This window comes from Nomascus leucogenys, chromosome 13, assembly GCF_006542625.1.
Source record: "Nomascus leucogenys isolate Asia chromosome 13, Asia_NLE_v1, whole genome shotgun sequence".
NCBI classification, from domain to species: Eukaryota; Metazoa; Chordata; class Mammalia; order Primates; family Hylobatidae; genus Nomascus; species Nomascus leucogenys.
This window is the reverse complement of record NC_044393.1, coordinates 44,374,830-44,402,351: the sequence shown is the minus strand read 5'-3', so window position 1 is coordinate 44,402,351 and position 27,522 is coordinate 44,374,830. Positions and strand designations below refer to the sequence as shown.

Genomic DNA, 27,522 nt, shown 5'->3' with positions numbered 1-27,522 from the left:
CCCATCGCTACAAAAAACACAAAGGTTAGCAGGACATGGTGGCATGTGCCTGTAGTCCCAACTACTTGGGAGGCTGAGATGGGAGGATGGCTTGAGCCTGGGATGTGGAGGTTGCAGTGAGCCATGACTGAGCCACTGCACTCCAGCTTGAGCAACAGAGCTAGACCTTGTCTCAAAAAAATGAAAAATAAAATTTCAAAAAAGATATTGTAACTTCAAAAAAAAAGTGAGGGAGGAGGTTAAGGGAAGCATGCCTGGAAATATATTTTGTTTTATTTTGTTGTAAAACAAAAAGAACACAGGAGAGATACGGTACAAGTCACAGAACTTAATAGTTATTAAATACAAAAACCAGAAGTTGGTTTGTTTAAAAAGTACACCAGAGCCAGTTTGCAAGTGGAATGACCTTCCTCCTAGACAGTTCAAAATGGTGGCATTTCTGTGAAATTAACTCAGTAAAGACTGAAGTGGCTTTCCCTAAGGGACCCTCTTTACCTCCAGGATATCATCATATTATCCCAGCTTGTGAGCAGCCTCCAATATTGTCATCTCTGCTGTGTCCCTAACACAAGAAACCGAAGGCCCTTCTGGTCACTGGGCAGTCACTCACAGGCACACAATCTGCTAACAGCATGTGAAGGCCTAAAACTCATGACCTGAAGGATGGGTGATAGGGAATTTTGTTATAGGAGTCCAGTGGAACACGCTACAGCCATTTAAGTCTCATGTAATTCTTCACTTACTGATGTGGAAAAATATCCAAGGCTTTAAGTCAAAAACATAGTGTTAGACCATGCAGAATGACTATTCATGTAAAACCGTGTTTGTGTGTGTAAGTGAGGCAGGTGCAGGGAAGAGAGAGAGAAAGGAATGCACCCAAGCAAGAGCCAGCCTGGAAAGCATGTTCACCGGGATTTCAGTAATGCTTGGCAGGGGACTGCAGAATTTGAGGACCCCTTGATACCTAAATTATTTTTCATATATTCATATTATCCAAACGTTTATAATGAATATGTAAAATTGTAGAACCAGAAAAAACTATAAAGCTGTTTTGGGGGGTACTTCCAGGGTGTTCGAGAAAGGGATTTTTTTCAAAGCCTGAATATTTACCGCAAAAAACTCATCAATCACGACACCAGGCCATACGTTTCTCCAAACCTGTCTTACTTTTCAACTTTGAAGAAACCTTAAGACCCAAACAATATATAAAAGAGTATCTTTACCGATTCTAAAATGTTGTAAAAAACAGAAAATGACTTAAATTTTCTCTGTCCAACTTTTTAATTACTCCTTCTGTAACAGCACATACATGGTACATAATGCCTTGGAATGACCTAGTTATTTGGAGGAGCTTTGCTGTCTTTGTGTTTCTCTAGACATCATTCACTGAACAGGATAAAAAATAATAGAACTGGGCAGAAAGACATTTCTCTGTCCAGCCATTCAGCAGCTAGCACTGAGTAGGCATGAGCAAATGTTTGACACTTTTGAATGCAAAGAAGTGATGAAATTTCCAGTCACAATGAGACCCATTCCCAAGACCTGGGAGCCTTAGTCCATGTGAGTCAACCTTTCCTTGTTGTGCTTAAACCTGACGCTGACTGACTGTCAACTGACAGAACAGAAGCTTCTTCATAGCACACTATAAAAGTGCTAAAGAGCTGGTTTATGCTCAGAAATGATGTCTGAAAGAATACAAATGATTCTCCTCCTGTATGTAGCTAACCTAACACTGTCATATTTTGAAACACCACAGCCACCTTTCTGAATAAGACATAAGGTTCAATTAGCAACAATGGTTCATAGAATTACGTCTTTGCAATTAACACTGAGCCAAAGATCAAGATCCCCTCAGGTCTTTCCATTGAGAAAAGACCAACGTAAAGCACAACTGGGGTCCTAATTTGGGTGGATATCTGATGTGGAGCCAATCTGCAGTGTTTGCTGCCTTTGCAACCATTCATATTAAATTGTTGTTGTACTGACCCATCAACAGTTTTCTGGTCTCATTCTTTTCCAGCCACTGACAGATCTCCATTTTTTTTGTCAGCACCAGGGGCACTTTTTAATGTGCCTGCTCTCTGCCTGTCAGTAGAGTTGGGGATAACAGCAAGCCCATCTCCATATTGTTACAAGCTCAGGCCACTGTGTGGGCCCATTACATGGCCCAATGTACTCCAGCTGTCCTGTCCCACTGGCCACAAAGTGTTTCCGTCCTGTCTTCTCATCACTACTTGCTGCTGCGGTAAGGAGGGACACAGTTTGTCTGTCCCCATCTTCCTTAACACCTTTGCTTGCTACAGATTCCATAGCCACTCATTCCTCTTCTCCGGCACTTCTTTCTCTCTCTTCCTTCTTCTCTTGTCTGCCTCCAGTCACTGGTCAGTTTTTGGGCCAAAGATCTGACCTTTTATAAAGTAAGCCAAAGAAAGCTTTGTTACAAAGCTTGTGGTCAGAAAACCAATCTCTGGCAAGCTAACCAAGCAAGTGTAGTCTCTGTGAGGGAACCACGCTGATTCCTTTACACGTAAAGGTCAGTTCAGATCACTCCTCTGCTCTTAGCTCCACTGGAGTGCCCCATTTTATCGTACTTAGAGTAACATCCCAAGTCCTTACTGGGACGCCAAAGTTCCATGCCATCTTATCCCTATCTCCCCTCTCCCACCCCTGCTCCTTTCCCAGTTCCTTCTATCCTCCACCCCTATTGACTTCCATGAGACTTCGAGTCTATTTATGACTCACAGCCTGGTACTTACTGTTCCCTCTGCTTAGAACACTATTCCCCAAAAATAATCACAAAGCTGCTCCCTTGCTTAACCCAGGTCTTAGTCCAAACCTCTCTTCAGAGAGGCCTTCCCTGACCCCAATATCTAAATAAGCATACACGTACCCTTATCAAGCTTAATTTTTCTACCATCATTACCTGAAATTGTATCATATATTTGTTATTTGGTTTTTTTGTTCTTGTTTTTTAGAGATGGGGTCTCACTATATTGGCCAGGTTGGTCTTGAACTCCTGGCCTCAAGCAATCCATCTGCCTGGGCCTCACAAAGTACTAGGATTATAGGCATGAGCCACCGCACCCGGCCTGTTATTTATTGTCCATCTACCCTAATAGAATGAAAATCCCATAAGTGCTAGGGCTTCATCTGCAAATAGCAGGCACTCAGTCACTATATGTGAAATGACTTTAAAAACAGTGGAAATAGTCTGAGCTATGTAGACTTAAAGAGTGGTCAATCCCATTTGTTAAAAGGGCAACCCTTTACTTCCATCAAACTAGAAAAATAATCCTCTCACTTGAACCTGGGAGATCAAGGCTGCAGTGAGCTGTGATCACACCACTGCACTTCAGCCTGGGTGACAGAGTGAGACCCCCATCTCAAAAAAAAAAATTTTAATTAAAAAAATAGAAAAATAATCCTCAAATATGACTCCCATAATCTCAAATAGAATTTACAGAATGTCATCTAAGGTTTGCTCAATGTTTTATGATTATTAGCACAGAAGTCAATGAACGTCATGCGGTACAAATGGGTGTGGGCACAGCTATAAGCAGTTCTGTTTTGGGAGGTAATGTGCCAGAATGCCTTTCCTCTACTTTCTCAGAAATACAGGAGCCAGAATGAGGTTCCATCTCTAGGAACGGGACAAGTGATCCAGGCTGGCCAATCACAGTACCCCATCTCCCTCACCTACTGATTGGTACAGGAATGGCTACAGGTCCTAGGGGAGTGGCCACATTCCTCTCAAGAGTTACTAGCTGCCAGGACATGTCAGGCTGGCAATGCTGGGGACCACCACACCTGTACCTGGCAGAGTTGGCCTGAGAATGAAGCAGAAGCACAGAAAACAAAAACACAGAACCAAAGGTAGAGACAATTTTCCACCAAGTGGGGAGGTGGGAAAAGAGAGTGGATATGAGACTGGCTAAGTACCCTGACCACATCCCTGTGGACAGTCATCTCTAAAGCCAAAGGCTCCCTTAGACTGTTTAGTTACATATGTCATTAAATCCTCTTTGGCATGGGTTTCTGCCACTTGCAACCTAAAGTCCTAAGTATTACAAATACAAATATACTCTAAAACATATACTACCCTCCTGGTGGAGCAGAATAATTACGAAAAGAAAAAAAAAAAGCCTAGTCTGGTTAAACATATACATACGGGTGGCTGTCAACAGCTGGGGAGAGGAGGGAATAAGGAGTGAATGCTTAATGGTTAGTTTTCCGGGGGTGACGAAAATGTTTTGGAAGAAGATAGAGGTAGCAGTTGCAAAATGCTGTTAATGTACTGAGCACCACTGAATCGTTTACTTTTAAATGTTTTTTTTTGTTTTTTTTTTTTTTTGAGACAGAGTCTCACTCTGTCGTCCAGGCTGGAGTGCAGTGGCTCAATCTCGGCTCACTGCATCCTCCACCTCCTGGGTTCAAGGTATTTGGTTTTTGGTTTTGTTTTTTTGTTTTGTTTTGTTTGAGATGGAGTCTGCCTCTGTCACCAGACTGGAGTGTAGTGGCACGATCTTGGGTCACTGCAACCTCCATATCCTGGGTTCAAGTGATTCTCCTGCCTCTGCCTCCCAAGTAGCTGGGATTACAGGCACGCACCACCACGCCCGACTTATTTTTGTATTTTTAGTAGAGTATTTTGTATTTTTAGTTTCACCATGTTGGTAAGGCTGGCCTCAAACTCCTGACCTCAAGTGATCTGCCTACCTCAGCCTCCTAAAGTGCTGGGATTACAGGCGTGAGCCACCGTTCCTGGCCTAAAATGATTAATTTTATGTTATGTGAATTTCACATCAATAAAAAAAATTAACATTCAAACAATGCTGCAAAGCACTTCTTGATGGTAGAATAGGCTTTTGCGAAAGAGGAAATTGGGTCAAATGGGATATACATTTTAAAGACCATTGATCTGTATTAACAAATGACTTTTCAGAAAGATTGTTCCAAGTTACAGTCCTATCAAAAGTGGAGAGAGCTCACACAGTACACTATCATCGGAGAAAAAAGACAACAGCAAATTTGCTAATATAATAAATACATTTTAATCTCTAAGTTTATTATTTAGATTACTAGTGAGGAATAAACACTGAAAACATTCTTACGGATCTTGGCATTTGTCCATTTGCAATTTACATATATTTTGAACACTTATTTATTACAATTTTTCTTGTTAATTACACGTAGTTTTTTATGTATTATGTATGTAACTATTTCTCCTCTTATAAATTTCAAATATTTTTCCAGTTCATTATTTACTTTTTACTTCAGTTAAAGGTGATGTGTCTGTTTCTATATTTATTTATTTTAGGAGCAGGAAAAGAGAAATGGAACAATTCTTACCAAAATAAATATTTGCAATACGACACACACAAAGACACAGACACATGTTGAGGAAGACTAGTGGATATTTTACTTCCACTCCAGGAGTTCAGCATAAGCTATACCACATCAAGCCCAACCGGCCAAATGCATCCTCATCTTATTAGATACTATAGAGTCCATGGAATAGAGAGAGAGTCTGCACTGTTTACACCAGGAATATGACCAGACAGAAATAACACATGGTAATCCCAATAGAAGTTGTAAAGAAGCAATGTATGCCTTCAGTTCCCCTCTCTTCCATGCAGTTCTGAAAACACTATCAAAGATTTCATTTAAAAATTTTTCCAAATAACCCCATTTAAAAAATGGGCAAAGACATGAACAGATATGTCACAAAAGAAGATATACAAGTGGCCAACAAACATATAAAAAAAATGCTCATCATCACTAATCATCAAAGAAATGCAAATCAAAACCACAATGAGATACCATCTCATACCAGTCAGAATGGTTATTCAATAGTTAAAAAAAATGACAGATGCTGGTGAGGCTGTGGAGAAAAGGGAACACTTATACACTGTTGGTGGGAATGTAAATCAGCTCAGCCACTGTGGAAAGCAGTTTTGAGTTTCTCAAAGAACTTAAAACAGAGTTACCATTTGACCCAGCAATTCCATTACTGGATATATACCCAAAGGAAAAATAAATCATTCTACCAAAAAAAACACAGGCACTCATATGTTCATCGCCATGCTATTCACAACAGAAAAACATGGAATCAACCTAACTGCCCATTAGTGGTGGATTGGATAAAGAAAATGTGGTATATATACACCATGGAATACTACACAGCCACAAAAAAGAATGAAATCATGTCTTCTACAGCAACATGAATGCAGCTGGAGGCCATAAACCTAAGCGAATTAATGCAGGAACTGAAAACCAAATACCATATGTTCTCACTTGTAAGTGAGAGCTAAACACTGAGCACAAGGGGACATAAACATAAGAGACACCGTACACTACCTAGAGGGGGGATGGAGGGAGTGGGGTATGAGTTGAAAAACAACCTATTGGGCACTATGCTCACTATGTGGATGACGGGATCCATACCCCAAATCTCAGCATCACACAACATACCTATGTAACAAACCTGCACATGTACCCCCTGTACCTAAAATAAAAGTTGAAATGTAAAAAAACAATTTTCTCACTAGCTGTAACAGGTCTTTGACTGGGGGATGGGGTGGGGAATGTGACTCAGTTTTGGTTTTTATAAATTTAAAACTTTACAATAATGTCTCTCCAATTTTGTTCCCATGAAAGAATATTTGGGGAATTTGCCTAAGCCTGCCCTTGCCAACAGCTCTCCAGCATTGCTGCCCCTCTTCCCCCCAACCCCCATCAAGGTTTACAAACACCAATCTCTTCTCCCTTTGGTCCACAGAAATAGTCCTTTCTTATATCTATTCCCCTTAGAATCCAAGGGATTGGTCTGATAATGAATGTGTGTAAACAAAGGCGATTAGAGAATTCATTTGGGAGAAACCACCACTCTTAATTCATGATCTTGTATCATTAATTTAATGTTGGGAACTTCTGACTGATGAAAACAAGCCTTTGGGGCAGGAAGGCTTTCAGGAATTGTTTAAGCCATGACGGACCAGCTCTACGCCCCAGTAGACTTAGATCTAGCTATTCTGAAATCACATTTTTGGTTGTTGTGGGTTTTTTTAAAAAAGTTACTTAATCTAAACTAAGATTGCAAGCTCTGGTATGCCTAGTGCTATGCACAACGTCTGGCACGTAGTTTGTGTTGGACATATAACCGCTAAATGAATAAAGGAATTCGAGCCAGCTCCCTGGGTTCAAATGCTGATTCTGCCACTCACTGGATGTATAACCTTGAACAGCTTTCTTAACCTGTCTGTATCTCATGTGTAAAATAGGGATAATGATATTCCCTATCTCTTTTGGGCAGATTAAATGCATTAATAAATGTAGAAATATTTAGGGCACCGTTCAGCACATAAAAAGTACTAAATAAATATTATTATTATTCCAAATAAGGGAGTAAGTTACCAAGAGAAATCAAGATGAAAAAGAAGCTGCTCAGGTTCTCTATGTACTTATCATTTAGTGGGAAAGAACGCGTATAAGGCATGAACACAAATAAACATGGTGTGGGCCGGGCGTGGTGGCTCACGCCTGTAATCCCAGCACTTTGGGAGGCCAAGGCGGGCAGATCGCAGGGTCAGGAGTTCAAGAAGAGCCTGGCCAACATGGTGAAACCCCGTCTCTACTAGTAATACAAAAAAATTAGCCGGCACGTGCCTGTAATCCCAGCTACTGGAGAGGCTGAGGCAGGAGAATTGATAGAACAGGGGAGGTGAAGGTTGCAGTGAGTGGAGATTGTGCCACAGCAAGCCTGGGCGACAGAGCAAGACTTCATATCAAAAAATAAATAAATAAATAAGCATGGTGCGGCCAGGCGCAGTGGCTGACACCTGTAATCCCAGCACTCTGGGAGGCTGAGGTGGGTGGATCACAAGGTCAGGAGTTCGAGACTAGCCTGGCCAAGATGGTGAAACCCCGTCTCTACTAAAAATACAAAAATTAGCCAGGCGCCGTGGCAGGTGCCTGTAATCCCAGCTACTTGGGAGGCTGAGGCAGGAGAATTGCTTGAACCTGGGAGGCGGAGGTTGCAATGAGCCAAGATCGCACCACTGCACTCTAGCTTGGGCAACAGAGCAAGATTTCATCTCAAAAAAAGGAAAAAAAGAAAGAAAAGAAAAGAAGCATGGTGCAAAGCCAAAGGCCATTAATACCAAACAAAAGATACAAAGTGCTGTGGGAATTCTGAGAAGTGATACGTTCAGGGCAAGAGGATGAAGAAAGCCCACATGGAAGATATAAAGTGTTGGCGATGTCTCCTGGAAAAACTGTAGATGGCAGGATGGACAACACCATCCAGGAAATGGATGGTAGATTAGTTTGGGTTCTCTGAGAAGTAGAGGCCAAGACAGGATTAGACATGCAAGAGATTTATTGGGGAAAATGCCCATGAAGGATAAATAAGGAGGAGCTGGTGAAGGCAGGGAGAGGATTTACACCACGATGCAGGTCTGACCCCTGGGAAGGCGAAGGGGAATGAAGGAAGGTTGAGTAGGAAGAGTGTCAGACTTCAACATAGCTCTGAGAAGGTCTTAGGCCAACAGGAAGTCCTCAAGCCAAAGTGGCCCTTCAGAGGCATCTGAAGTGTGCAGGAACAGGCAGCATTAATACTCCTGCAGTGCTCAGTAATGGACTAAGAGCTTCCCAAAGGAAACTAAGCTTTGGCTCAAAAATGGTAGATTCAGGGAGCAGCAGCTGGGGCCATCAGTCAATCATGCTCCCCACAACAGGAGAAGCAGCACGTTCTTATGGCTCTCATAGTCAGGCACAAGCAATGTCACAAGTACCGTGCTTGTACTTTCAGGCATGGTTAAGGTTCAATGAATATGTCATCACTTGAAATCAAACACAATATCCATGGGCTCCTGAACTTTATCAAAAGGGATTTTTTTAACTTAACCATAATTGTAATATCAAAATTTGATTACTACTTTGTCCAGGCATGGTGGCTCAGGCCTGTAATCCCAGCGGTTTGGGAGGCTAAGGCGGACTAATCACTGGAGGCGAGGATTTCAAGACCAGCCTAGTCAACATGGCAAAACCTTGTCTCTACTAAAAACACAAAAATTAGCCGGGCATAGTGGCGCAAGCCTGTGATCCCAGCTACTCAGGTGGCTGAGGCATGAGAATCACTTCAACCCAGGAGGCAGAGGTTGCAGTGAGCCGAAATTGCTCCACTGAACTCCGGCCTGCATGACAAACCAAGACTCCATCTCAAAAAAAAAGAAAAAAAAAAGATTACAATTACTTTTAAAATAGCTGTGGCTTCAGTTTCTAAAACAATATAAAAGACATAAAATGGTTATGAAACATCACTTTTCTGAAAATTAAGGCTAACACCCTGAATTGAGGATTCAGAATGAACTCAGAAACAAATCTACTAAGAATCTATATGGTAAATCCTTTAAATGACATAATCTCTCTAAAATGCCTATTTTAACTTTATCAAATTCTCAATTGCTAGATTTTGCTAGTGGATTCTGGATCCTCTCACCTGAAAATGTTATTTGTATTGACACATCCAGGAGGCTTTAACTATGTAAAAATAACCTGTATTAGAGACCACCTAAAATACATTCACAAATAGATATTTAATAAATTTCTTTTATAATTAATATGAACTGATTGCTTAAGGTAGTAATTTGATTAAATGAGACTATGAGAAGACATTTTGCAAAAGTGTAAACTGGTACATGAATATGAGATATCAACAGAGTTACATTTTACATGCGGTTAAGTCACAAGAAAGGCAAAAGTAGAAAAAATTAAAATGATCCTTTAACTCTGGAGTCATACCCAGCGGGGGGATGCTCTCACAATGAAAGGCATAAAGGAAAGAAGACTATGGACAACATGGCGGGTTCCTATGTCCCACCTTAGGTCCACTCTGGGGCACATGGTCATTGAGTGGAAGGGCACACAACACAAACTGGCCTCATTCTATATAGATTTTCTGCCTTCTTGGTGAATATTTAACATAAACGTTAAATGCATTTTTCAGTCATTCCCTAAGGAAAAAAAACAAAGCCTTCCAGATAACAGATGTCCTTTTTTTAAGAGGTTATGTGGCACAGAAGAGGGAGCAAGACATATTCAAGTTCCTATCACCACATGAGTGAGAAAACTGGCTCAGCAAATGACTTCACCTGTTACCTTCACAGAGGGGACAGAAGCCATGGTGTGAGAACTCCCTCCATGTCCCCATCATCTAGCACCCCATTCCTGCTTCTTTCAAGTGGCCTTAGAGAAGAGGGGACCCTCTTGTTAAGCCTGATCTCCCACCCCAGGCTCTCAATCTCACTGCAGATCACACTGTTCTGCATTATTATCCCCCGTTTCTTCAATTTTGCTCTTCATTAGCTACTTCTCCTATATAAACTCAAATTCCTCCAGTTCTAAAAAAATATAAAAGTCAAATCTCCATATACACAAACACCTCCACGTTAGGTACTCTTTCAACTGCAAGACCCAGAAATATGACTCAAGCTAGTTAACATGTTACCAGTTCCTGCAACTGAGCAGCTCAGGATGGTCCTGGCAAAGACATGGCCAAACTCAGGACTCATGGGCTTCCTCTCACTCTCCACCTCTCCATTGTCATTCCCTCTGAGAGTAGGATTCAATTTAAGGCACATGCTCCCCACATGGTGGGAAAAACAAATGCCAGCAGCCCAGACTATATCTTCAGGGCTTGCAATCCAAAGGAAGGGAGCTCTCTCTCTCCCAGCATCTGTGTTTCAAATCTCAGAGGAGAATGGGATTCTCAGACACTAAACGGGAAGAGATAGGATGTGGCTCCTCTTCTGCTTAAAACCCTTCACTGGAGTCCCAATATCTACTTACGCCACAGGATAAAAGCCATTGTGCACTTAACTCCATGGTGCTACAAACCATTACCTTTGCACAAGCTCCTCTCTCTACAGAACCCTCATCCCCAACTTGTCCACCTGGTAAAATCCTTTATCCATTATTCAAAACCTACCTCAGACCTAAGCTCCCTAAAGAAGCACTGGCTGGTGTCTCCAGGAGGCCTTGCTGCTGTTCCTCCTCTGCACCTGTGCCCACCTCTATGGTTCCACCACACTACTCTGTGACACTCGAAACCCTCACGGTAAATTTCATTGTTTACATGGCTATTTCTCCTACCAAACCATAAATCCTGGGCTTGTGCCTTATTAACATCCAAACACAGACTTACTTATATCAGGCATGCACACAAACACATACGTACTCACACAGTCTTTAAAACAATGTTTGTGACTTTTGTTGTTGATACAGCATCTTGCTCTGTCACCTAAGCTGGAGTGCAGTGGCACGATCAAGGTTCACTGTAGCCTTGACCTCCTGGGCCCAAGTGATCCTCCAGCCTCGGCCTCCTGAGGAGCTGGGACCACAGCACAGGCAACCATACCCAGCTAATTTCTTCCTTTTTTTGCAGAGAAGGGGTCTCACTATATTGCCCAGGCTGGTACTGAACTTCTGGGCTGATCCTCTCACTTAACCCTTGCAAAGTGTTGGGATTACAGGCATGAGCAATTGCACCCAGCTTGATTTTTTTTTAATTCAAGTACAAGACAGTTGTTTAATACATTATATTAGTTATTCTTAATTTCACAGAACAATAATTTATACGCCTTCTTTTAAAAAAATTTTAAAATTCAAATTGAAACAACTTGCTATTTTGAAAGTCAAGTTTTATTGTTGTTGTTGTTGTTGTTTTGTTTTGTTTTTGAGAGTCTTACTCTGTTGCCCAGGCTAGAGTGCAGTGGTGCGATCTCTGCTCACTGCAACCTCCGCCTCCCAGGTTCAAGCAATTCTCCTGCCTCAGCTTCCCGAGCAGCTGGGATTACAGGCACGCACAACCATGCCTGGCTAATTTTTGTATTTTTAGTAGAGACGGTGTTTCACCATGTTGGCCAGGCTGGTCTTAAACTCCTAACCTCGTGATCTGCCCACCTCAGCCTCCCAGAGTGCTGGGATTATAGGCATGAGCCACCGTACCCCGCCAAGTTTTTTTCTAAATAAAAAATTCTCTGTAGTTTTATCTTGATACTCTGTTTGGTAACCAAAGATCAGTACTCTACATACCTAGTAAAAGTATTATGCCTGTCCACAAATAAACTACTTACAAAATAAAAATCCAAATTATAAAAGTTTACAGCAAAATATTCTAGACCTACCAATTATCTCCCTTCTCAGAGTAAAAAGATGGAAGCCAACCTTTTTCAGTACCTTAAACAAAACATCTGAGTTTGGACATTTACCCTATGTCCACTTTTCTCACATCAGAAGCCTAGACAACCTCAAGCCATAGAGGGAGGGATGGTGTATTTGTGCTACATATATGTGTCCAAAGTTCCATTTACATTCCAGAGGTTATAAATGTAATTGATAAAAAAAATAGCAAAGGAAGCATTATGACAAAATCACTTTGTACCAAATAAGGTCAACTGAGAGAGACCACACTAAGACTGCCTGAAGAGTCTGAAATTACACCTCCCAGCTTTGTTCCAGTTGTAGAATGACCACGTGGCATTAATGTCCACGCAAATATTTATCACCTGCTAGGCCTGCCAAGGTTACAGGGAAGGCAATGAACACTAAAACACCAGAGGAGATTGTTTATCGTCTGCCCATGCTCAAATCAAATATGATAATCCCAAGTCTCTCTAGAAAAATGCAGAAAAATGAACCAGAAAGAGGGAGGCCAACATCACAGCAACATTTTTGCGAGGAATGCAAAAACTGTTGTGGTTTTGTTTCTATGTTATCATTCATTCTACTGGATAAATACATTTTCTGATATGTAAATTTCCTTTTGAATCGGATAACTAGCAGAAGCATAACATGGCCTTCATAATCAGATGAGTCCCAGCTTTCCCACTTGCTGGCAGACAAGTAGCTATTCTCACTGAGCTTCAGTTTCCTCAGCTGGAGATAGGAACACTTCCTTTGTCACGGTTGCAAAAAGATTCAATGATGTCATGATGATAATAACCAATAAAACTAAATATATGATAGCATTCTATCATTTCATTAAGGTCCAGATCCCATGTCCCACAACCCCCCAGACATGCCACTTGGATCTTGCCTTTTGTTAAACTCAACATGTAGAACACCAAACTTATCTTCCCTGTCCTTGCCCAGGATCCCTTCCCCCTTCCCAATTGTTCTCACTCTGTAGATGACACTCCTATTATCCCAAATACCTACCACCAATTATAGAATTATAAAAAGGTGTTTATTGGTAGTCAGACTACAGTGAAAATGGTAGCCTCAATCCTTGCTGCTAGCAGGGCCAATGGAGCAACACTTAGAAAAGCACTGTGAATCAAGTCATCAAATGTTCAAACCCAGCAATCTTACTTCAATAAAATCTAAGGAAATATAGAAAAAGCTGCTTCTCAAGATGTTTACTCCAGTATTACTTCTATCAGGAAAAGGGAAGGAAGAAAAAAAGGAAAGAAGGAAGGAGAGAAAATAACACAATTTCACAATCCAGGAAATGGTAGGCTAAATTATGGGACATGGTCTCAACAAATGTTTGTACTTAAAAATGAGAGGAACAAAACATGAAAAATGCTAATGATAAAATAAAGACAACAGTTAAAACCGTAAGTCAATTTGTTCCTACCTAGAGCAACATATGCACAAAAGGAACTATACGACAATGCTGTGTTTTGCTCTGTTTGTATATACAGCATTTGTGAGAGACGGTTCTCTACTCTCTGGTCCAAACCCAGGTCACTTGATGTGACCTGAGTCTGGCTTCTGATCCCCCAGCCAGCCTCAGCTTCTGCTTGTCAGGCTACTGTTCCACTCCTTCCCCAGGACCCTACCCTACCCCTGGCCTATGCAGGACATTGTGGACATCCTCTGGGCGAGGGTCCTCAGTGCCCAACACCACACCTCGCCATGTTACTTACCATCACTGCCATGTTATTTCCGCCGCCAGCTCTTCCATCTTCCCCTGGTTGGAATTGCCCTTCCTCTCTGCTTTCCCAAATTCTAACCTTGCTCTGTCCAGTGTGCAGCCACTAGTGACATATGGCTAATGAGCACTTGAAAAACAGCTAGTGTGAACTGATATGTGCTGTAAGTATACAATATACACTGAATTTCAAAAACTTCATATGAAAAAAAGATGTAAAAAATACTGATAGCATTTTATATTGATTACCTGCAGATATAAAATATATTAAATACATGGAGTTAAATAAAATGCACTATTAAAATTAACTTCACCTGATTTTTTACTTTTTAACATGTGGTCACTAAAAAAGATTAAAATTGCACATGTGGCTTACATTATGTTTCTATTGGACAGAACTAGTCTAACCATTCTTTGGAACCCAGCATAAGTAAAATGTTGATATGATTTGGCTGTGTCCCCATCCAAATCTCACCTGGAATTGTAATAATCCCCATATGTCAAGGGCCGGGTGGAGATAATTGAATCATGAGGGTGGCTTCCCCCATACTGTTCTCATGGTAGTGAATGAATCTCACAAGATCTGATGGTTTTATAAATGGGATTTCCCCTGCACAAGCTCTCTTGCCTGCCGCCATGTAAGACATGACTTTGCTTCTCATTCACCTTCTGCCATGATTGTGAGGCCTCCCGAGGCACGTGGAACTGTGAGTCAGTTAAACCTCTTTCCTTTATAAATTACCCAGTCTCGGGTATGTCTTTATTAGCGGCGTGAGAACAGACTACTACAAACCTCCTTAAAGATGCCCTTATTTTTGTGACATTCTTAATTATCTCTTTTGTTCTCTGAAATCCTATAATGGATTCTACCATATACCCGACCATCTAATTACATAACACACCATAAATTTACTATTATTTTTTATCTATTCTTCTCACTACATCAATGCCAGCTCTATATCCTAATTTAGGACTCAGAGTAAGCACTCAACTTTTAATTAGACACAGAATCTGGCCAGGCATGGTGGCTCATGCCTGTAAGCTCAGCACTTTGGGAGGCTGAAGTGGGAGGAATGTTTGAGTCTGTGAGCTCAAGACCAGCCCAGGCAACATGGCCAAACCCCGTCTCTACAAAAAATACAAAAATCTGGCCGGGCATGGTGGCTCACACCTGTAATCCCAGCACTTTGGGAGGCCGAGTCAGGCAGATCACCTGAAGCCAGAAGTTCAAGACCAGCCTGGCCAACACGGTGAAACCCTGTCTCTACTAAAAATACAAAAATTAGCCAGGCATGGTGGTACACACCTGTAATCCCAGCTACTCAGGAGGCTGAGGCATGAGAATCGCTTGAGCCCAGGAGGCAGAGGTTGCAGTGAGCCAAGATGGCACCACTGCGCTTCAGCCTGGGTGACAGAGTGAGACTCCATCTCAAAAAAAAAAAAAAAAATACAAAAATGAGCCTAGTGTGGTGGTACATGCCTGTAGTCCCAGCTACTCCAGGGCCTCAGGTGGGAGATTACTCCAGCCAGGGAGGCCGAGGCTGCAGTAGTTGAGGCAAGGTCAAAGTACTGCACTCCAGCCTGGACAACAGAGCAAGACTCTGTTAAAAAAAAAAAAAAGACATGGAATCTTTGCTGGAGCAATATGGTAATACACAGGGTTTTTTGGCTTTTGTTTTGTCAACAGTGTAGGGAGAACTGGAAGTCACAGGACCTAACAGCTCTTCATTCTTCCTCTAACATAATATAAGTAAACCGTCTGCTACATGGCTTGACACGTGTCAAGCCTGCCTGTGCCTCAGTTTACCCCTCTGTAAAATAAAGTTATCATACCAGACCAGTCTACAATATATAGCCCGGCCAAAGTACCTACGTCCAAATTGGAGTTATTACCATGATACTAAGAAATACTCTACTTCCACAGCTAATTTTATGTTTCTCACCCAGTTGTTTTAAATACAGACTACTTTTTAGGAAAAGAGAACAAATCCATCACTATTATCAAAAATAAGAAAGACGGAGAAAAATTACCTATCAAAATACTTGTCCTATCCTATTAATGGTGGGAGATATGTAATGGGAAAGAAACTGTTAAAGGCCTACTTCAAGCTGAAGTCATTTATTCATCATACTCACAATAATCCTTTAAAAAGCAAACATTACCATACCCATTTTACAGAGCAAAGAAACCGAGGTTCAAAGACAGGCTACGTAACTAGCTCAAGTCATGAAGCTGCAGGCAGCAGGGACAGGCTGCAAATACCCAAGTAAGTGGCATAATCTTTGTATACTTAAAAAAAAATCTTTATTATCACTTGAAGATAAAATATATGAAAAGCAAAAGTGTTAAATACACACATAAAAATACAATAGTAATTACTATTCATTTCCTTCAAATAGTTTCCTTGATCTTGGCTTAATTCCTGACTTTCAGTTCAAGAGGCCTTTGTTTTCTAAGTAGACTTTTTTTAGAGTAGCAATGAAATAGAATATGTGATTAGGTAGGAACTAGTGCATTATGTACTATTTTTTTAAGTCTTCAATAAATCACAGGAGCAAGTGAAAGTTTACATTAAATATTATGACTAGAATTCCTCAGACACATTTTACAAAAATCTCGTCCCTACAAAGATCACAGTAATAAACAAAGCAAACTGGGCCACTCCACTAGTAAGTGTATCAACAAAAAACATACACCTAAGGAAATATAAAAGAACCTCTCCAAGTTACAAAACTGAGGTCATGATGAGTTCAGTGAAATGATAAAAGAAAGTTCCCTAAAATAAGACCTACACCTTAGAGTGAAACTACAATTTCACAGACTTGAAAAGAATCAACTTTCTCAGAATGGGAACAATGTACTGTGTGCTAAGAAATAACCTGATCTAGGTTTACTTGATTCTGCCTTTATAAAATGTAGCCAACTTAATTTTGCAGACCTAGACAGAACAAAAGTTTAAATGCTAAAGCACAGAAAAAGGCTCAAAGTATCAAACGCTTTAAAACACAGCTCAACTCTCCTTTATCAAAAATGTCCCTGCAGTAGGTGTTAATCAGTCACTACTAGGAACTCCGCACAATGCTACCTGTGTGTTGTGCAACCTGTGCGTGCATGGTATCTACAGGAAGTAGAAAATTCAGCTTACCAAGAACGCCACACTTCACTCTCCACACTTCATTCTCAAACGTCTTGAAAACGAATCCCTGTAACAGTAACTAATTTACATTTCATTTCAAACTGAACAAGTCAGTGTAACCTCAAGGAATGTAAGATTGTGAATAACTTCACTTAGCAAAATCAGGTGTGGTTTGGTTTGGCTTGGGTTCTTCTCTCCCTCAGAGGTAGAACATAAATAGAAATAATCAGCAACTTCTGATCTCATGAACAAGATCTTTATTTAAAATCTTCACATGTTAAATCATTTTATGTAATATTCTTTCAAGTGACAGACACATTAGCACTAGGCGATTTTTGTGAATTTTAGGACTAAAAGACACCTAGAAGAAACATAAGGTGTTCTTTCCTTCGCCACCAAATACACAGGCAAGTGTGTCTATAGACAGCAAAGGTGTTTTCATCCTAAAGAAAAATTAAGACTTAGCACGTAAAAAACTACAGAAAACAAAACATAGCCTAGGCGAACCAGCTACAGATCACATGCAGCAGGTGACAGGAAGCCTTGTGGACACCTCACACCCACAGGGGTGAGCTTCATCACAGGTCAACTCCAAGCCCACCTGAGCTCCTCCGAACCTCCACCTGGCAGGCCATAAACCAGAAGGTGGCAGACACCATCACTGTCATGCCGGTAATAAAGGAGAAGCAGCCTCCCTGAACCCAAGAAAACCACCCCTCTCTCCAAGCAGGAAGAGAAGGCCCCTTCACACCAAGGACACAAAGAAACTGAAGCAGCCAGACCCAAAATAAAAATTAAATTTAAAAAGCAGCATGGGAAGACCGATGACAAATCTGTGCTGGGATCGCTTGGAATCTCGGTCTATTTGGGGGTCTCACACTCAAAAGTAAAAATAAAATTTAAAAGGGGGATGACAGAGATGAGAGCCCAATTAGGTCTGTGCTGGGTTCACTTGGGGTCTCGGTCTACTTAGGGTCTCAGACTCAAAAATAAAATGTTTAAAATGAAAGGGGGAGGTGACAGTTCAATGTGTGCACGTGATGACCACTTGGGATCCAGTTCACTTGCTGGGAGGAGAGGGGACAGGTACCTCTGTGCCCGGCCTCCAGGTTCTCCGGGAGCGCAGGCGCCCAGCGAGAATCTGGGCTAAGTTTAACTCGAGGGCGACGGGAGCAATGCCCGAGGGCCAGGCTGCGGCTTTCTGGAAACAAAGCCCCGGGGGTTCAAGCCCAGATCCGGGGAAGGGGGTCGGAGGCCCACCCATCCCCCTCCCCAGCCTCCCAGCCACCGACCCCTGCACAGAGGAGCGCCCTCCCGGCAGGTGCCCCTAACCCTGCGCCCCGACCCCCGCGCCCGGCGCGCGCCTCACCCAGCAGCGCCCGCAGGTGCTTCAGGCGGGTCAGCACGTCCTTCTTCGGGTCCAGCACCTTCTGGGTGGACTTCTTCACATCCCCGTGGCTCCTTCGGGAGAACATCCCGCGGCAGGAAGCCCGGGCCCCGCCGGCGGGGCAGTAGGCGCCTGCGCCACGCGAATCAAAGCATAGGGTCGAGGCCGGCGCGTGTCGCGCGGGCCACTCGCCGCCCCCAGCCCGGCTGCCGCCGCCGCCGCCGCCGCCGCCGCCGCCGCCTCCGCCTCCGCCGCCGCCTCCGCCTCCGCCTCCGCCGCCTCAGCTGTGGCTCCAGGAAGGAGGGGAGGGCCGGTCACGGCGAGGGGCGGGGCAGGAAGGCGGTGTCGACGGGGAACCGAAGGCCCCGCCCCGCGGGAGGTGCCGGCCGGCCCCTTGGGCGCTACGCACGCGCACACAGCTCGAACTCTCCTCGCGGGACACTAGCCCGTCCGCGCCAAAACCTAGCGGGGACGCGCTCAGAGGGCCGAGAAGGCGCTTCGAATCACAAAGGAGCTTCTCTCACGCACAAGTTGTACTACAAGTCCCGAGATGCACCGCGAGACAGTCCTCCAATCAGGCTGGCGGCCTTAGGCACGATGGGAGTCAGTGGGCCGGCATTGGGCACGTCGCCCCGCCCTGCCGCGGGCCGCAAGTACTCCTGGGAAATGAAGTTCTCCAGCAGGCGACGCGCTGCGACCTCCTTTCCAGGGTCGCAGAAGCGCAGGGCGGCCTCTGTCCGTCCCCTGCCCCGGCAGCCTAGATCGCCCGTGGTTTCACTCTCCCTCCTCCGCGCCCACCCCATTTTCCTCTAGTGCAACGTGAACCACACACACACAAAAATCTCAGTAAGAAAAGTGTCAAGGCTTTTCAAATGCCAACTATTTTTAGGTTTAGCTTCTGGATTCACACCAGGGAGCGAGTCGAAGCCCCTCTGACCGTGCCGAAATCGCAGCTCTAATTTCACACTAAAATGAGTTGCTTTGGCACTAGGGAAGAGCGTGCCCTGGTGAGGAGTTCAGCCGGCCCCTAGGTTCCTGGAACCCAACCTCACTTCGGGTATGGAGGTCGCTCGCTCAGAGGACTCCTTGGGATCCTGCCTCTTTGTAGGAAGGGTGCGTTCTCTGTTGTGCAAGCCACATAGCGATCCAGTAGCAGAACCAGAAATAGAACCTGAGGGATCTGACTCAGGCCTGTATACTTTTTAAAGCCAGGCGCTTATTCCCTGGGGCAAGACTTCGAGCTGGAAGATGGTCAGGAGATTTCTTACACCGTAGGATTGTATAGTGGCATCCGGATCCTGCAAGTTTTGACATCTTTTCAGCTTTTTCAGCAAGTACTTAAGGTAGAATCACGTGGTTTCCATCCAAATTGGGACAACACAACTGTCTTTTTCTCCTCTAGCTGAACTATAACTTGAGGGAAGAGACAAGGATTTACACGCCTTTGTATTCCCATCCCATACGGTCACTCAATAAAAGTTTATTAAATGAAATACAATAAAAAGCTAAAGTAGTCCTACATATTTCAACCAGGCAGGCAAAAAGGAAAAAATAAATAAATACACTCACAGTTTTAGAGCATCTCTCTATTTTTAGATTTGTGTAATATTCCTTTGTATAGACACATTCATACAAATGAATATTACTCAGCAATAAAAAAAGAACAGACTACTGATAAACCCAACAACATGGATCACTCTCAGACCCGGAGATGAAAGCCCCATGCTCAAGATGATGGCAGAGCGGCCCTACCAGCCTGAGTCCCCAGATGACAACACAGATCAGGACCAGAAACTTCCAAAAGCGTTACAAGAGGACCAAAATAATGTCTTATCTTAAGTCAAGGCATTTTGAGTCTTCGTTACAGCAGTTGAGCTTGTACCTGATTACAGATAGTAAATCACAATGTTCACTGCCCAATTCCTTTAGGAGAAGGTACCTTTCCTTACACTGACTGAAAAAAATAGAATATACTTGTCTTAGGAAACTTCATTTTTTTTATTGCAAAGCAAGCTGCCATCATCATCAAACATTTATTGAGCACCTGCAATGTGTAAGGCATGATTCTAAACCTTGGAGATAAAAGATGTATAAGGTTCATCCTCCTGACCTCCAGTGCTTCCAATCCAGTTAAGGAGGCTGAGCGATTAGATACACGTGGGAATAAATGACAGTGTACAGTGAACATCAGTGAACATATGATACTGTCAAGCTTGGTAATGCCAGAAACAGGCATCTGTGCATATAGATTCATCTCACCCATCATATCTAGCCTTTACCCAGTAATGAAAATGTAGAACTCCAAATCTTCTCTTAAAAAGGAAGAAACATATAGTATTATTATGTTGGTACTTTTTCACCCACATGCATATTCCATATGGCTCTTCTTATTTCCTGTTGTTCTTTCTAAACTCGTTCCTGCTGGGCTGTGAACTCTTTGAGGGCTTCACTTGCTTTGTACTGAATTCTTTATCCCTGGAGTTACAGAGTGCCAAGTGTTATGCAGACATTAAGTGCTGTTGAATAAATGTCCTACAGTAATCAGCAAATAAGAACAATGAGATCAAAAGTTTAAAACTTGCAATGCAAATTAAAACTACTCTGAAATACCATTTGAATTAGAAAACAAACAAACAAACAAAAAACCTTCTCAGAGACAAGGTGTGATAACACAGTCTGGTCTGGTGGCAAAGCTACAGAAAACACAGCTGGTAGAAATGTTAGATGCTACAACTCCTATGGAAGGAAATTTGGCAAAAATAAATATTTGCCTTTTGACTCAGAATTTCAATTTCTTTTTTTTTTTTTTTTTTTTTTTTTGAGATGAAGTCTGGCTCTGTCACCCAGGCTGGAGTGCAGTGGCGCTATCTCGCCAGGTTCAAGCAATTCTGCTGCCTCAGCTTCCCAAGTAGCTGGGTTTACAGGCGTGTGCAACCACGAGTGGCTAATTTTTTTGTATTTTTAGTGGAGAGGGGGTTTTGTCATGTTGGCCAGGCTGGTCTTGAACATCTGACCTCAGGTGATCCATGGGCTTTGGCCTCCCAGGTTTTTTTTTTTTTTCTTTTTTTTTTTTTTTGACAGTCTTGCTCCGTCCCCCAGGCTGGAGTGCAGTGGTGTGATTTCAACTCACTGCAACTTCTGCCTCCCAGGTTCAAGCGATTCTCCTACCTCAGCCTCCTGAGTAGCTGGAATTACAGGCACGTGCCACCATGCCTGGCTAATTTTTGTATTTTTAGTAGAGACAGAGTTTCACCATGTTGGCCAGGCTGTTCTTGAACGCCTGACCTCAAGTGATCCACGGGCCTCAGCCTCCCAGAATGCTGGGATTACAGGTGTGAACCACCACACCCAGCCAGAATTTTGACTTCTAAGAACCTACCCTGCAGATATTCTAATATAAAACACTGGAAGGATTTTTTAAAAAACCCTAACATTAATGCCTACCTAAGTGGAATAGAGGATGAGGTGGAAAGGACTCAGTGTCCTCTCTGAGTATACCTTTTTATATTTTTTTCACTTTTGAACCATATAAATGTTTTACATATTCAAAAATTGAAACAGAGAAAGACAAGCCTGAAAATAAAAAATAAATGGAGAAAAAATAAACCTAGCAATATATGTAATTGGTAGGATAACTCTATGGAGAAATAAATATAAAACCATGCATGGAAGTTTATTCCTTTCACCACTATTTATAATAGCCAATGTAGTGAGTTGAACAGTGCTCACCCTTCCCCCAAAAAAGATATGTCTATGTCCTAATCCCTGAAAACTGCGACTGAGACTTTATTTGGCAAAAGGATCTTTGCAAATATAATAAGATCCTTGGTTATCTGGGTAGACCCTAAATCCAATGACAAATGTCCTTGTAAGAAACAAAAGAAGTGAAAACATAGAAACAAAGGAGAAGGGCATATGAAGACCAAGGTAGAGATTGAGGTTATGGAGCCACAAACGAAAAGACCCTTATAGCCAAGAGAAACTGGAAGAGGCAAGAAAGGATTCTCCCTTGGAGTCTTCCAGAGGAAGCCCAACACCTTGATTTCAGACTTTAGGATTCCTGAACTGTGAGAAAATAAATTTCTGTTATTTTAAGCCACCCAATTTGTGGTAATCTGTTGCAGCCACCCTAGAAAACGAGTATGACCAGATACCAGAGAGAACCCTGTGATGGTCTAACAAGGTACTTATATACACATACTTCTGTAAGTGGCTAATTTAATCCAGTTCATCCACCCAGTGTAGCACTATGGAGTACTATGTAGCTGTTTAAAAATAATGAGAAAATTTCCCGTGTACTGATTTGACATAATTTTCCAGATATGTTGTTAAATATAAAAGGAACAGAATATTAAAAATACTTTTTTCAAAAAGAAACACTAGAAGGATAAATAAAAAGCTAACATCAATTCCTACCTAAGTGGGATGGAGGATGAGCTGGAAAGGAATGAAACAGGGTCCTCTCTGAGTATATCTTTTTATATTTTTTTCACTTTTGAACCATATAAATGTTTTACATATTCAAAAATTAAAATAGAAAAAGACAAACCTGAAAATCAAAAATAAATGAAAAAATAAACCCAACCATATATGTAATTGGTAGCATAACTATATAGAGAAAATAATTATTTCAAGTGATTTTTGAAAACAGTATTCTGATTGTACCTTCTTAGAAGGATATATTCTAAGGGCAAAAAGATCTGCAAAAAATTGATAATTATTATTAAGAACCAAGATTTTTAGTGTAAGAGAAATACAAAAATATCACATCAAAGAAAATGTGAAAACTCTGTAATACTAGATTTTACTTCAAATATCTATTTGAACTCATAATTTAAAAATACAGCATGTGTTGGCCGGGCGTGGTGGCTCACGCCTGTAATCCCAGCACTTTGGAAGACCAAGGCAGGCGGATCACGAGGCCAGGAGATTGAGACTATCCTGGGCAACATGGTGAAACCCTGTCTCTACTACAAATGCAAAAATTAGCTGGGCGTGGTGGTGCATGCCTGTAATCCCAGCTACTGGGGAAACTGAGGCAGGAGAATCGTTTGAACCAGGGAGCTGGAGGTTGCAGTGAGCTGAGATGGCACCGCTGCACTCAGTCTGGCGATGAAGCGAGACTCCGTCTCAAAAAAAAAACAAAAACTGAACAAAAACAAATAAATGTCATACATGAATGAAATGAATGAATAAAAAGAAGGCCATACATTCTTTTCTATTGGCTGGATGCAGTGGCCCACACCTGTAACCCCAGCACTTTGGGAGGCCGAGGCAGACAGATCACTTGAGGTCAGGAGTTTGAGATCAACCTGGCCAACATGGTGAAACCCTGTCTGTACTAAAAATACAAAAGTTAGCCGGGTGTGGTGGCATGCACCTGTAATCCCAGCTACTTGGGAGGCTGAGGCTGGATTGCTTGAACTGAGAGTCAGAGGTTGCAGTGAGCCAAGAACACGCCAGAGCACTCCAGCCTGGGCCACAGAGCGAGACTTCATCTCAAAAAAAAAAAAAAAAAGAAAGAAAAAGAAAAAAAAAACAAATATGCAGTTATCCAACAATATTTATAAAAAAGACTTTTTTTTTTTTTTTTTAGAGTGAGTCTTGCTCTGTTTCCCAGGCTGGAGCACAGTGGTGCAATCTCGGCTCACTGCAAGCTCAGCCTTCCGGGTTCACACCATTCTCCCGCCTCAGCCTCCTGAGTAGCTGGGACTACAGGCACCCACCACCATGCCTAGCTAATTTTTTTTTTTTTTTTGTATTTTTAGTAGAGACAGGGTTTCACCATGTTAGCCAGGATGGTCTCGATATCCTGACCTCATGATCCACCTGCCTCGGCCTCCCAAAGTGCTGGGATTACAGGTGTGAGCCACCGTGCCTGGCCTCAAATTTTTTTTTAATGTCCTAGGTAAATATTTCAAGCAGAGGACATTTCTTACACCTTTGTTGATTTCAGCAGACTTTCATCTGGCTAAAATCTTTTCTCAGTAACAAGTTGGAAACTTGGTCTGAACTGAGTGTGTACTTTAAGATCCTAATCAGCCAGGCACAGTGACTCACACCAACACTTTGAGAGACTGAGGTAGGAGGATCATTTGAGCTCAGGAGTTCAAGACCAGACTGAGTAATATAATGAGACCCCATCTCTACAAAAAAAAAATATTAAAAATTAAAAAAATTAGCCACTCGGGAGGCTGAGGCAGGTGGATTGCTTGAGCCTGAGGTGCAGTGAGCCATGATCCCACCACTGCACACCAGACTGGGTGACAGAGCAAGACCCTGTCTCAAAAAAATAAATAAAGCAAGCAACGAAGAAAAAGAAAACAGTTCCTAACCACAGGACAATTTTACAGATCTGTCATCCTCTCTCTTCATCACATACCAGAGAAGCATCATGCTTTCCTGATAACACCAAATTGGATTTGATTGTTCAGGAAAACAGTAAACATGACAAAGTAAGCAAAATGGGATGAGATATCAAGAAGGCCTCAATTCATTCATCAATTCTTCAATTTATTCATCAATAAACTCATCAATATCTGATGTTGTCTGGAGTAAAATTTCAGATTTTTTGTTTTTGTGTATAAATTCAAACCAACGAAGAGTTATTGAACAAATGCTATGGCTAAATTGTGATGACCGTAGTTTTGCATTTTCCCATTCTTTTCTATTGTGCTGAAAAATGGTCTTTCAGGGCCCTATGTGACAACTGCAACTTGGGTAATCTTTGAGATTAAATATTTATCAAACAGCTCTACAATTCATTGTTGCCAGGATTGTGCCCATCACAGCGCCAGAGTCAACACTCAATAAATAATTGTTGAATGAAAACATTCATTCACTTACTCGCTCATTAATATCTCAGTATTGTAATTAGGGAATTACAGTTCAGTACAATGTTTTCAAATTAATTAAAGTTTTATGCACCTAAATTTTAAAATTCTACTCTTCTTTTCCTAGAACTTTTTCTAAAATATGCCTTGGGCTTCCTGTCTGCTTAAGCAAATTAGTCATTTGTGAAACCATAATTTATCCTTCCCCTCCCCACTCCACCCCCCTCTATCTTTTTCTAAATTGTTGTTACTCCTTGCAACAACGGAGAAATGCTTGGTAGGCCCTCCCCATCTAATGTCAACCATCTCTTTCCCAAACACTCAATCACTGCTATCACAGACAATTTGTTTGCCTTTTTAACTTCAATAATTGGACTCATTCTAGATGCATAGAACTTCAAGCACTGTAGTTTCCACATAACCTAAAAGTTACTGGATGGGGCACAGTGGCTCATGTCTGTAATCCCAGCACTTTGGGAGCCTGAGGCAGAAGATCACTTGAAACCAGGAATTCAAGACCAGCCTGGACAACTTAGCAAGACTCCATCTGTACAAAAAAATGAAAAATTAGTTGGGCAAGGTAGCGTGCACCTGTAGTCCTAGTTACTTGAGAGGCTGAGGTGGGAGGATCACTTGAGTCCAGGACTTTGAGGGTGCATTGAGGTATGATCGTGCCACTGCACTCCAGCCTAGGTGACAGAGCAAAAATCTTGTCTCTAAAAAAAATATAAAAATAATTTAAAAGATCTTGTGGCATGTGTGTTTGTGAGTTTCTCAGGTAAAACATAGCTAAAAGCATACAGAGTAAGTGGAAAAGAGAGAGACGAAGGCTGAAAAGAGAAAAAAGAATGTCCCAGAGGAGTTCAGCAGGCTTAAAAATATTCTCCAAGTAGACAATGATGTCTTAATGAAAGACGTTCAAGGATAGCAACTGTGGTGGTGCCCAAACATTGACCTGGGCTGGGTGCAGTGGCTCAGGCCCGTAATCCCAGCACTTTAGGAGGCCAAGGTGGGAGGATTACTTGAGGCCAGGAGTTGGAGACCAGCCTGGGCAACATGGTAAGACCCTGTCCCTACAAAAAGTTAAGAGAATTAGCTGGGTGTGGTGGTGCGCTCCTGTAGTGCCAGTTACCAGAAGTCTGAAGAAGGAGGATCACCTGAGCCCAGGAGTTCAAGGCTGTAGTGAATGATCATGGCGCCACTGCACTCCAGCCTGAGTGATCGTGTCTCAAAACAGAAAGAAAGAGAGAGGAGAAAAGAAAAGAAAGAAAGAAAATGCGATGTCAGCTAAAAGATGAAAAAGATGACATGAAAATGGAAACTGAGATTAAGAGAAACAAAAAGACTTCTAGACTAGAATGGACAGTACCCAATATGGATTAACCAAAGGCAAAAAAAAAAAAAGGACAAAGGCAAAGCGAGATAAAAGAAAGGGGAAAAGCAAACCAAATGCAGTGAAGTCAGAGAAGGGTTTGGCCTGGTAGACCCTTAAAAACTTGGGGCTGGGGCCAGGCACCATAGCTCATGCCTGTAATCACAACACTTTGGGAGGCCTAGGCAGGCAGATTGCTTTGAGCTCAGGAGTTAGAGACCAACCTGGGCAACATGGTGAAACCCCATCTCTACAAAAAGTTACAAAATAAATTAGCCAGTCTTGGTGATGCATGCCTGTAGTCCCAGCTACTTGGGAGGCTGAGGCAGGAGAATCGCTTGAACCCAGAAGGCAGAGGTTGCAGTGAGTTGAGATCGTGTCACTGCACTCCAGCCTGGGTGACAGAGCAAGATCCTATTCTAAAACAAATAAACAAAAATTTGGAAAATGCCATGAGACAGATGATTGAGTAGAATGTATACAAATGCATGCTTTGATTTCAGCTCCCACCAAATGAAAACTATTTCTTTTCATATTTTATCTTAGCCTTTTTTATTGAATTCAAACCCAATGTAACTCCTCAAGTTTGTTTTGGGAACTTGAATCAAATATTTTCTTTGGCACATGAAAACCACATTGATATTTTAATTGGATGCTACTCAGTATTAGGGTATCAAGCATCAAAATTCTGTCAAGTATTAATGTGGTTGTAATTGTCCTTACAACTAAGTAATTATAGTCAGGAAACATAAAACAATGATATACTGACAAATTTTCTTAACTCAGATTTAAAGAAAGCTGTTATGTAAGCATACCAGTTATTTAAAAAAAGCATAAAAGTTATAAAAATATAACAT

At 42.0% G+C, this 27,522-nt stretch overlaps 1 protein-coding gene and 1 pseudogene across 4 annotated transcripts in view; one reads left to right on the top strand and one right to left on the bottom strand.

Annotated features, from left to right (window-relative positions):
- Positions 1–18,694, bottom strand: part of RALGAPA2 (Ral GTPase activating protein catalytic alpha subunit 2) — a 332,102-nt gene extending 313,408 nt beyond the window's left edge. For all 4 annotated transcript variants that reach the window (XR_004032895.1, XM_030825210.1, XM_030825211.1 and 1 more), the window contains exon 1: positions 18,443–18,694. Coding sequence is in view for 3 of the 4 variants with exons in the window: in XM_030825210.1 (XP_030681070.1) it covers positions 18,443–18,548 (106 nt within the window). In the remaining variant the exon portion in view is untranslated. The remainder of the gene's footprint in view (positions 1–18,442) is intronic.
- A 6,869-nt stretch (positions 18,695–25,563) lies between these two features.
- Positions 25,564–26,777, top strand: LOC100606128 (annotated as a pseudogene).
- The last annotated feature ends 745 nt before the right edge of the window (positions 26,778–27,522 follow it).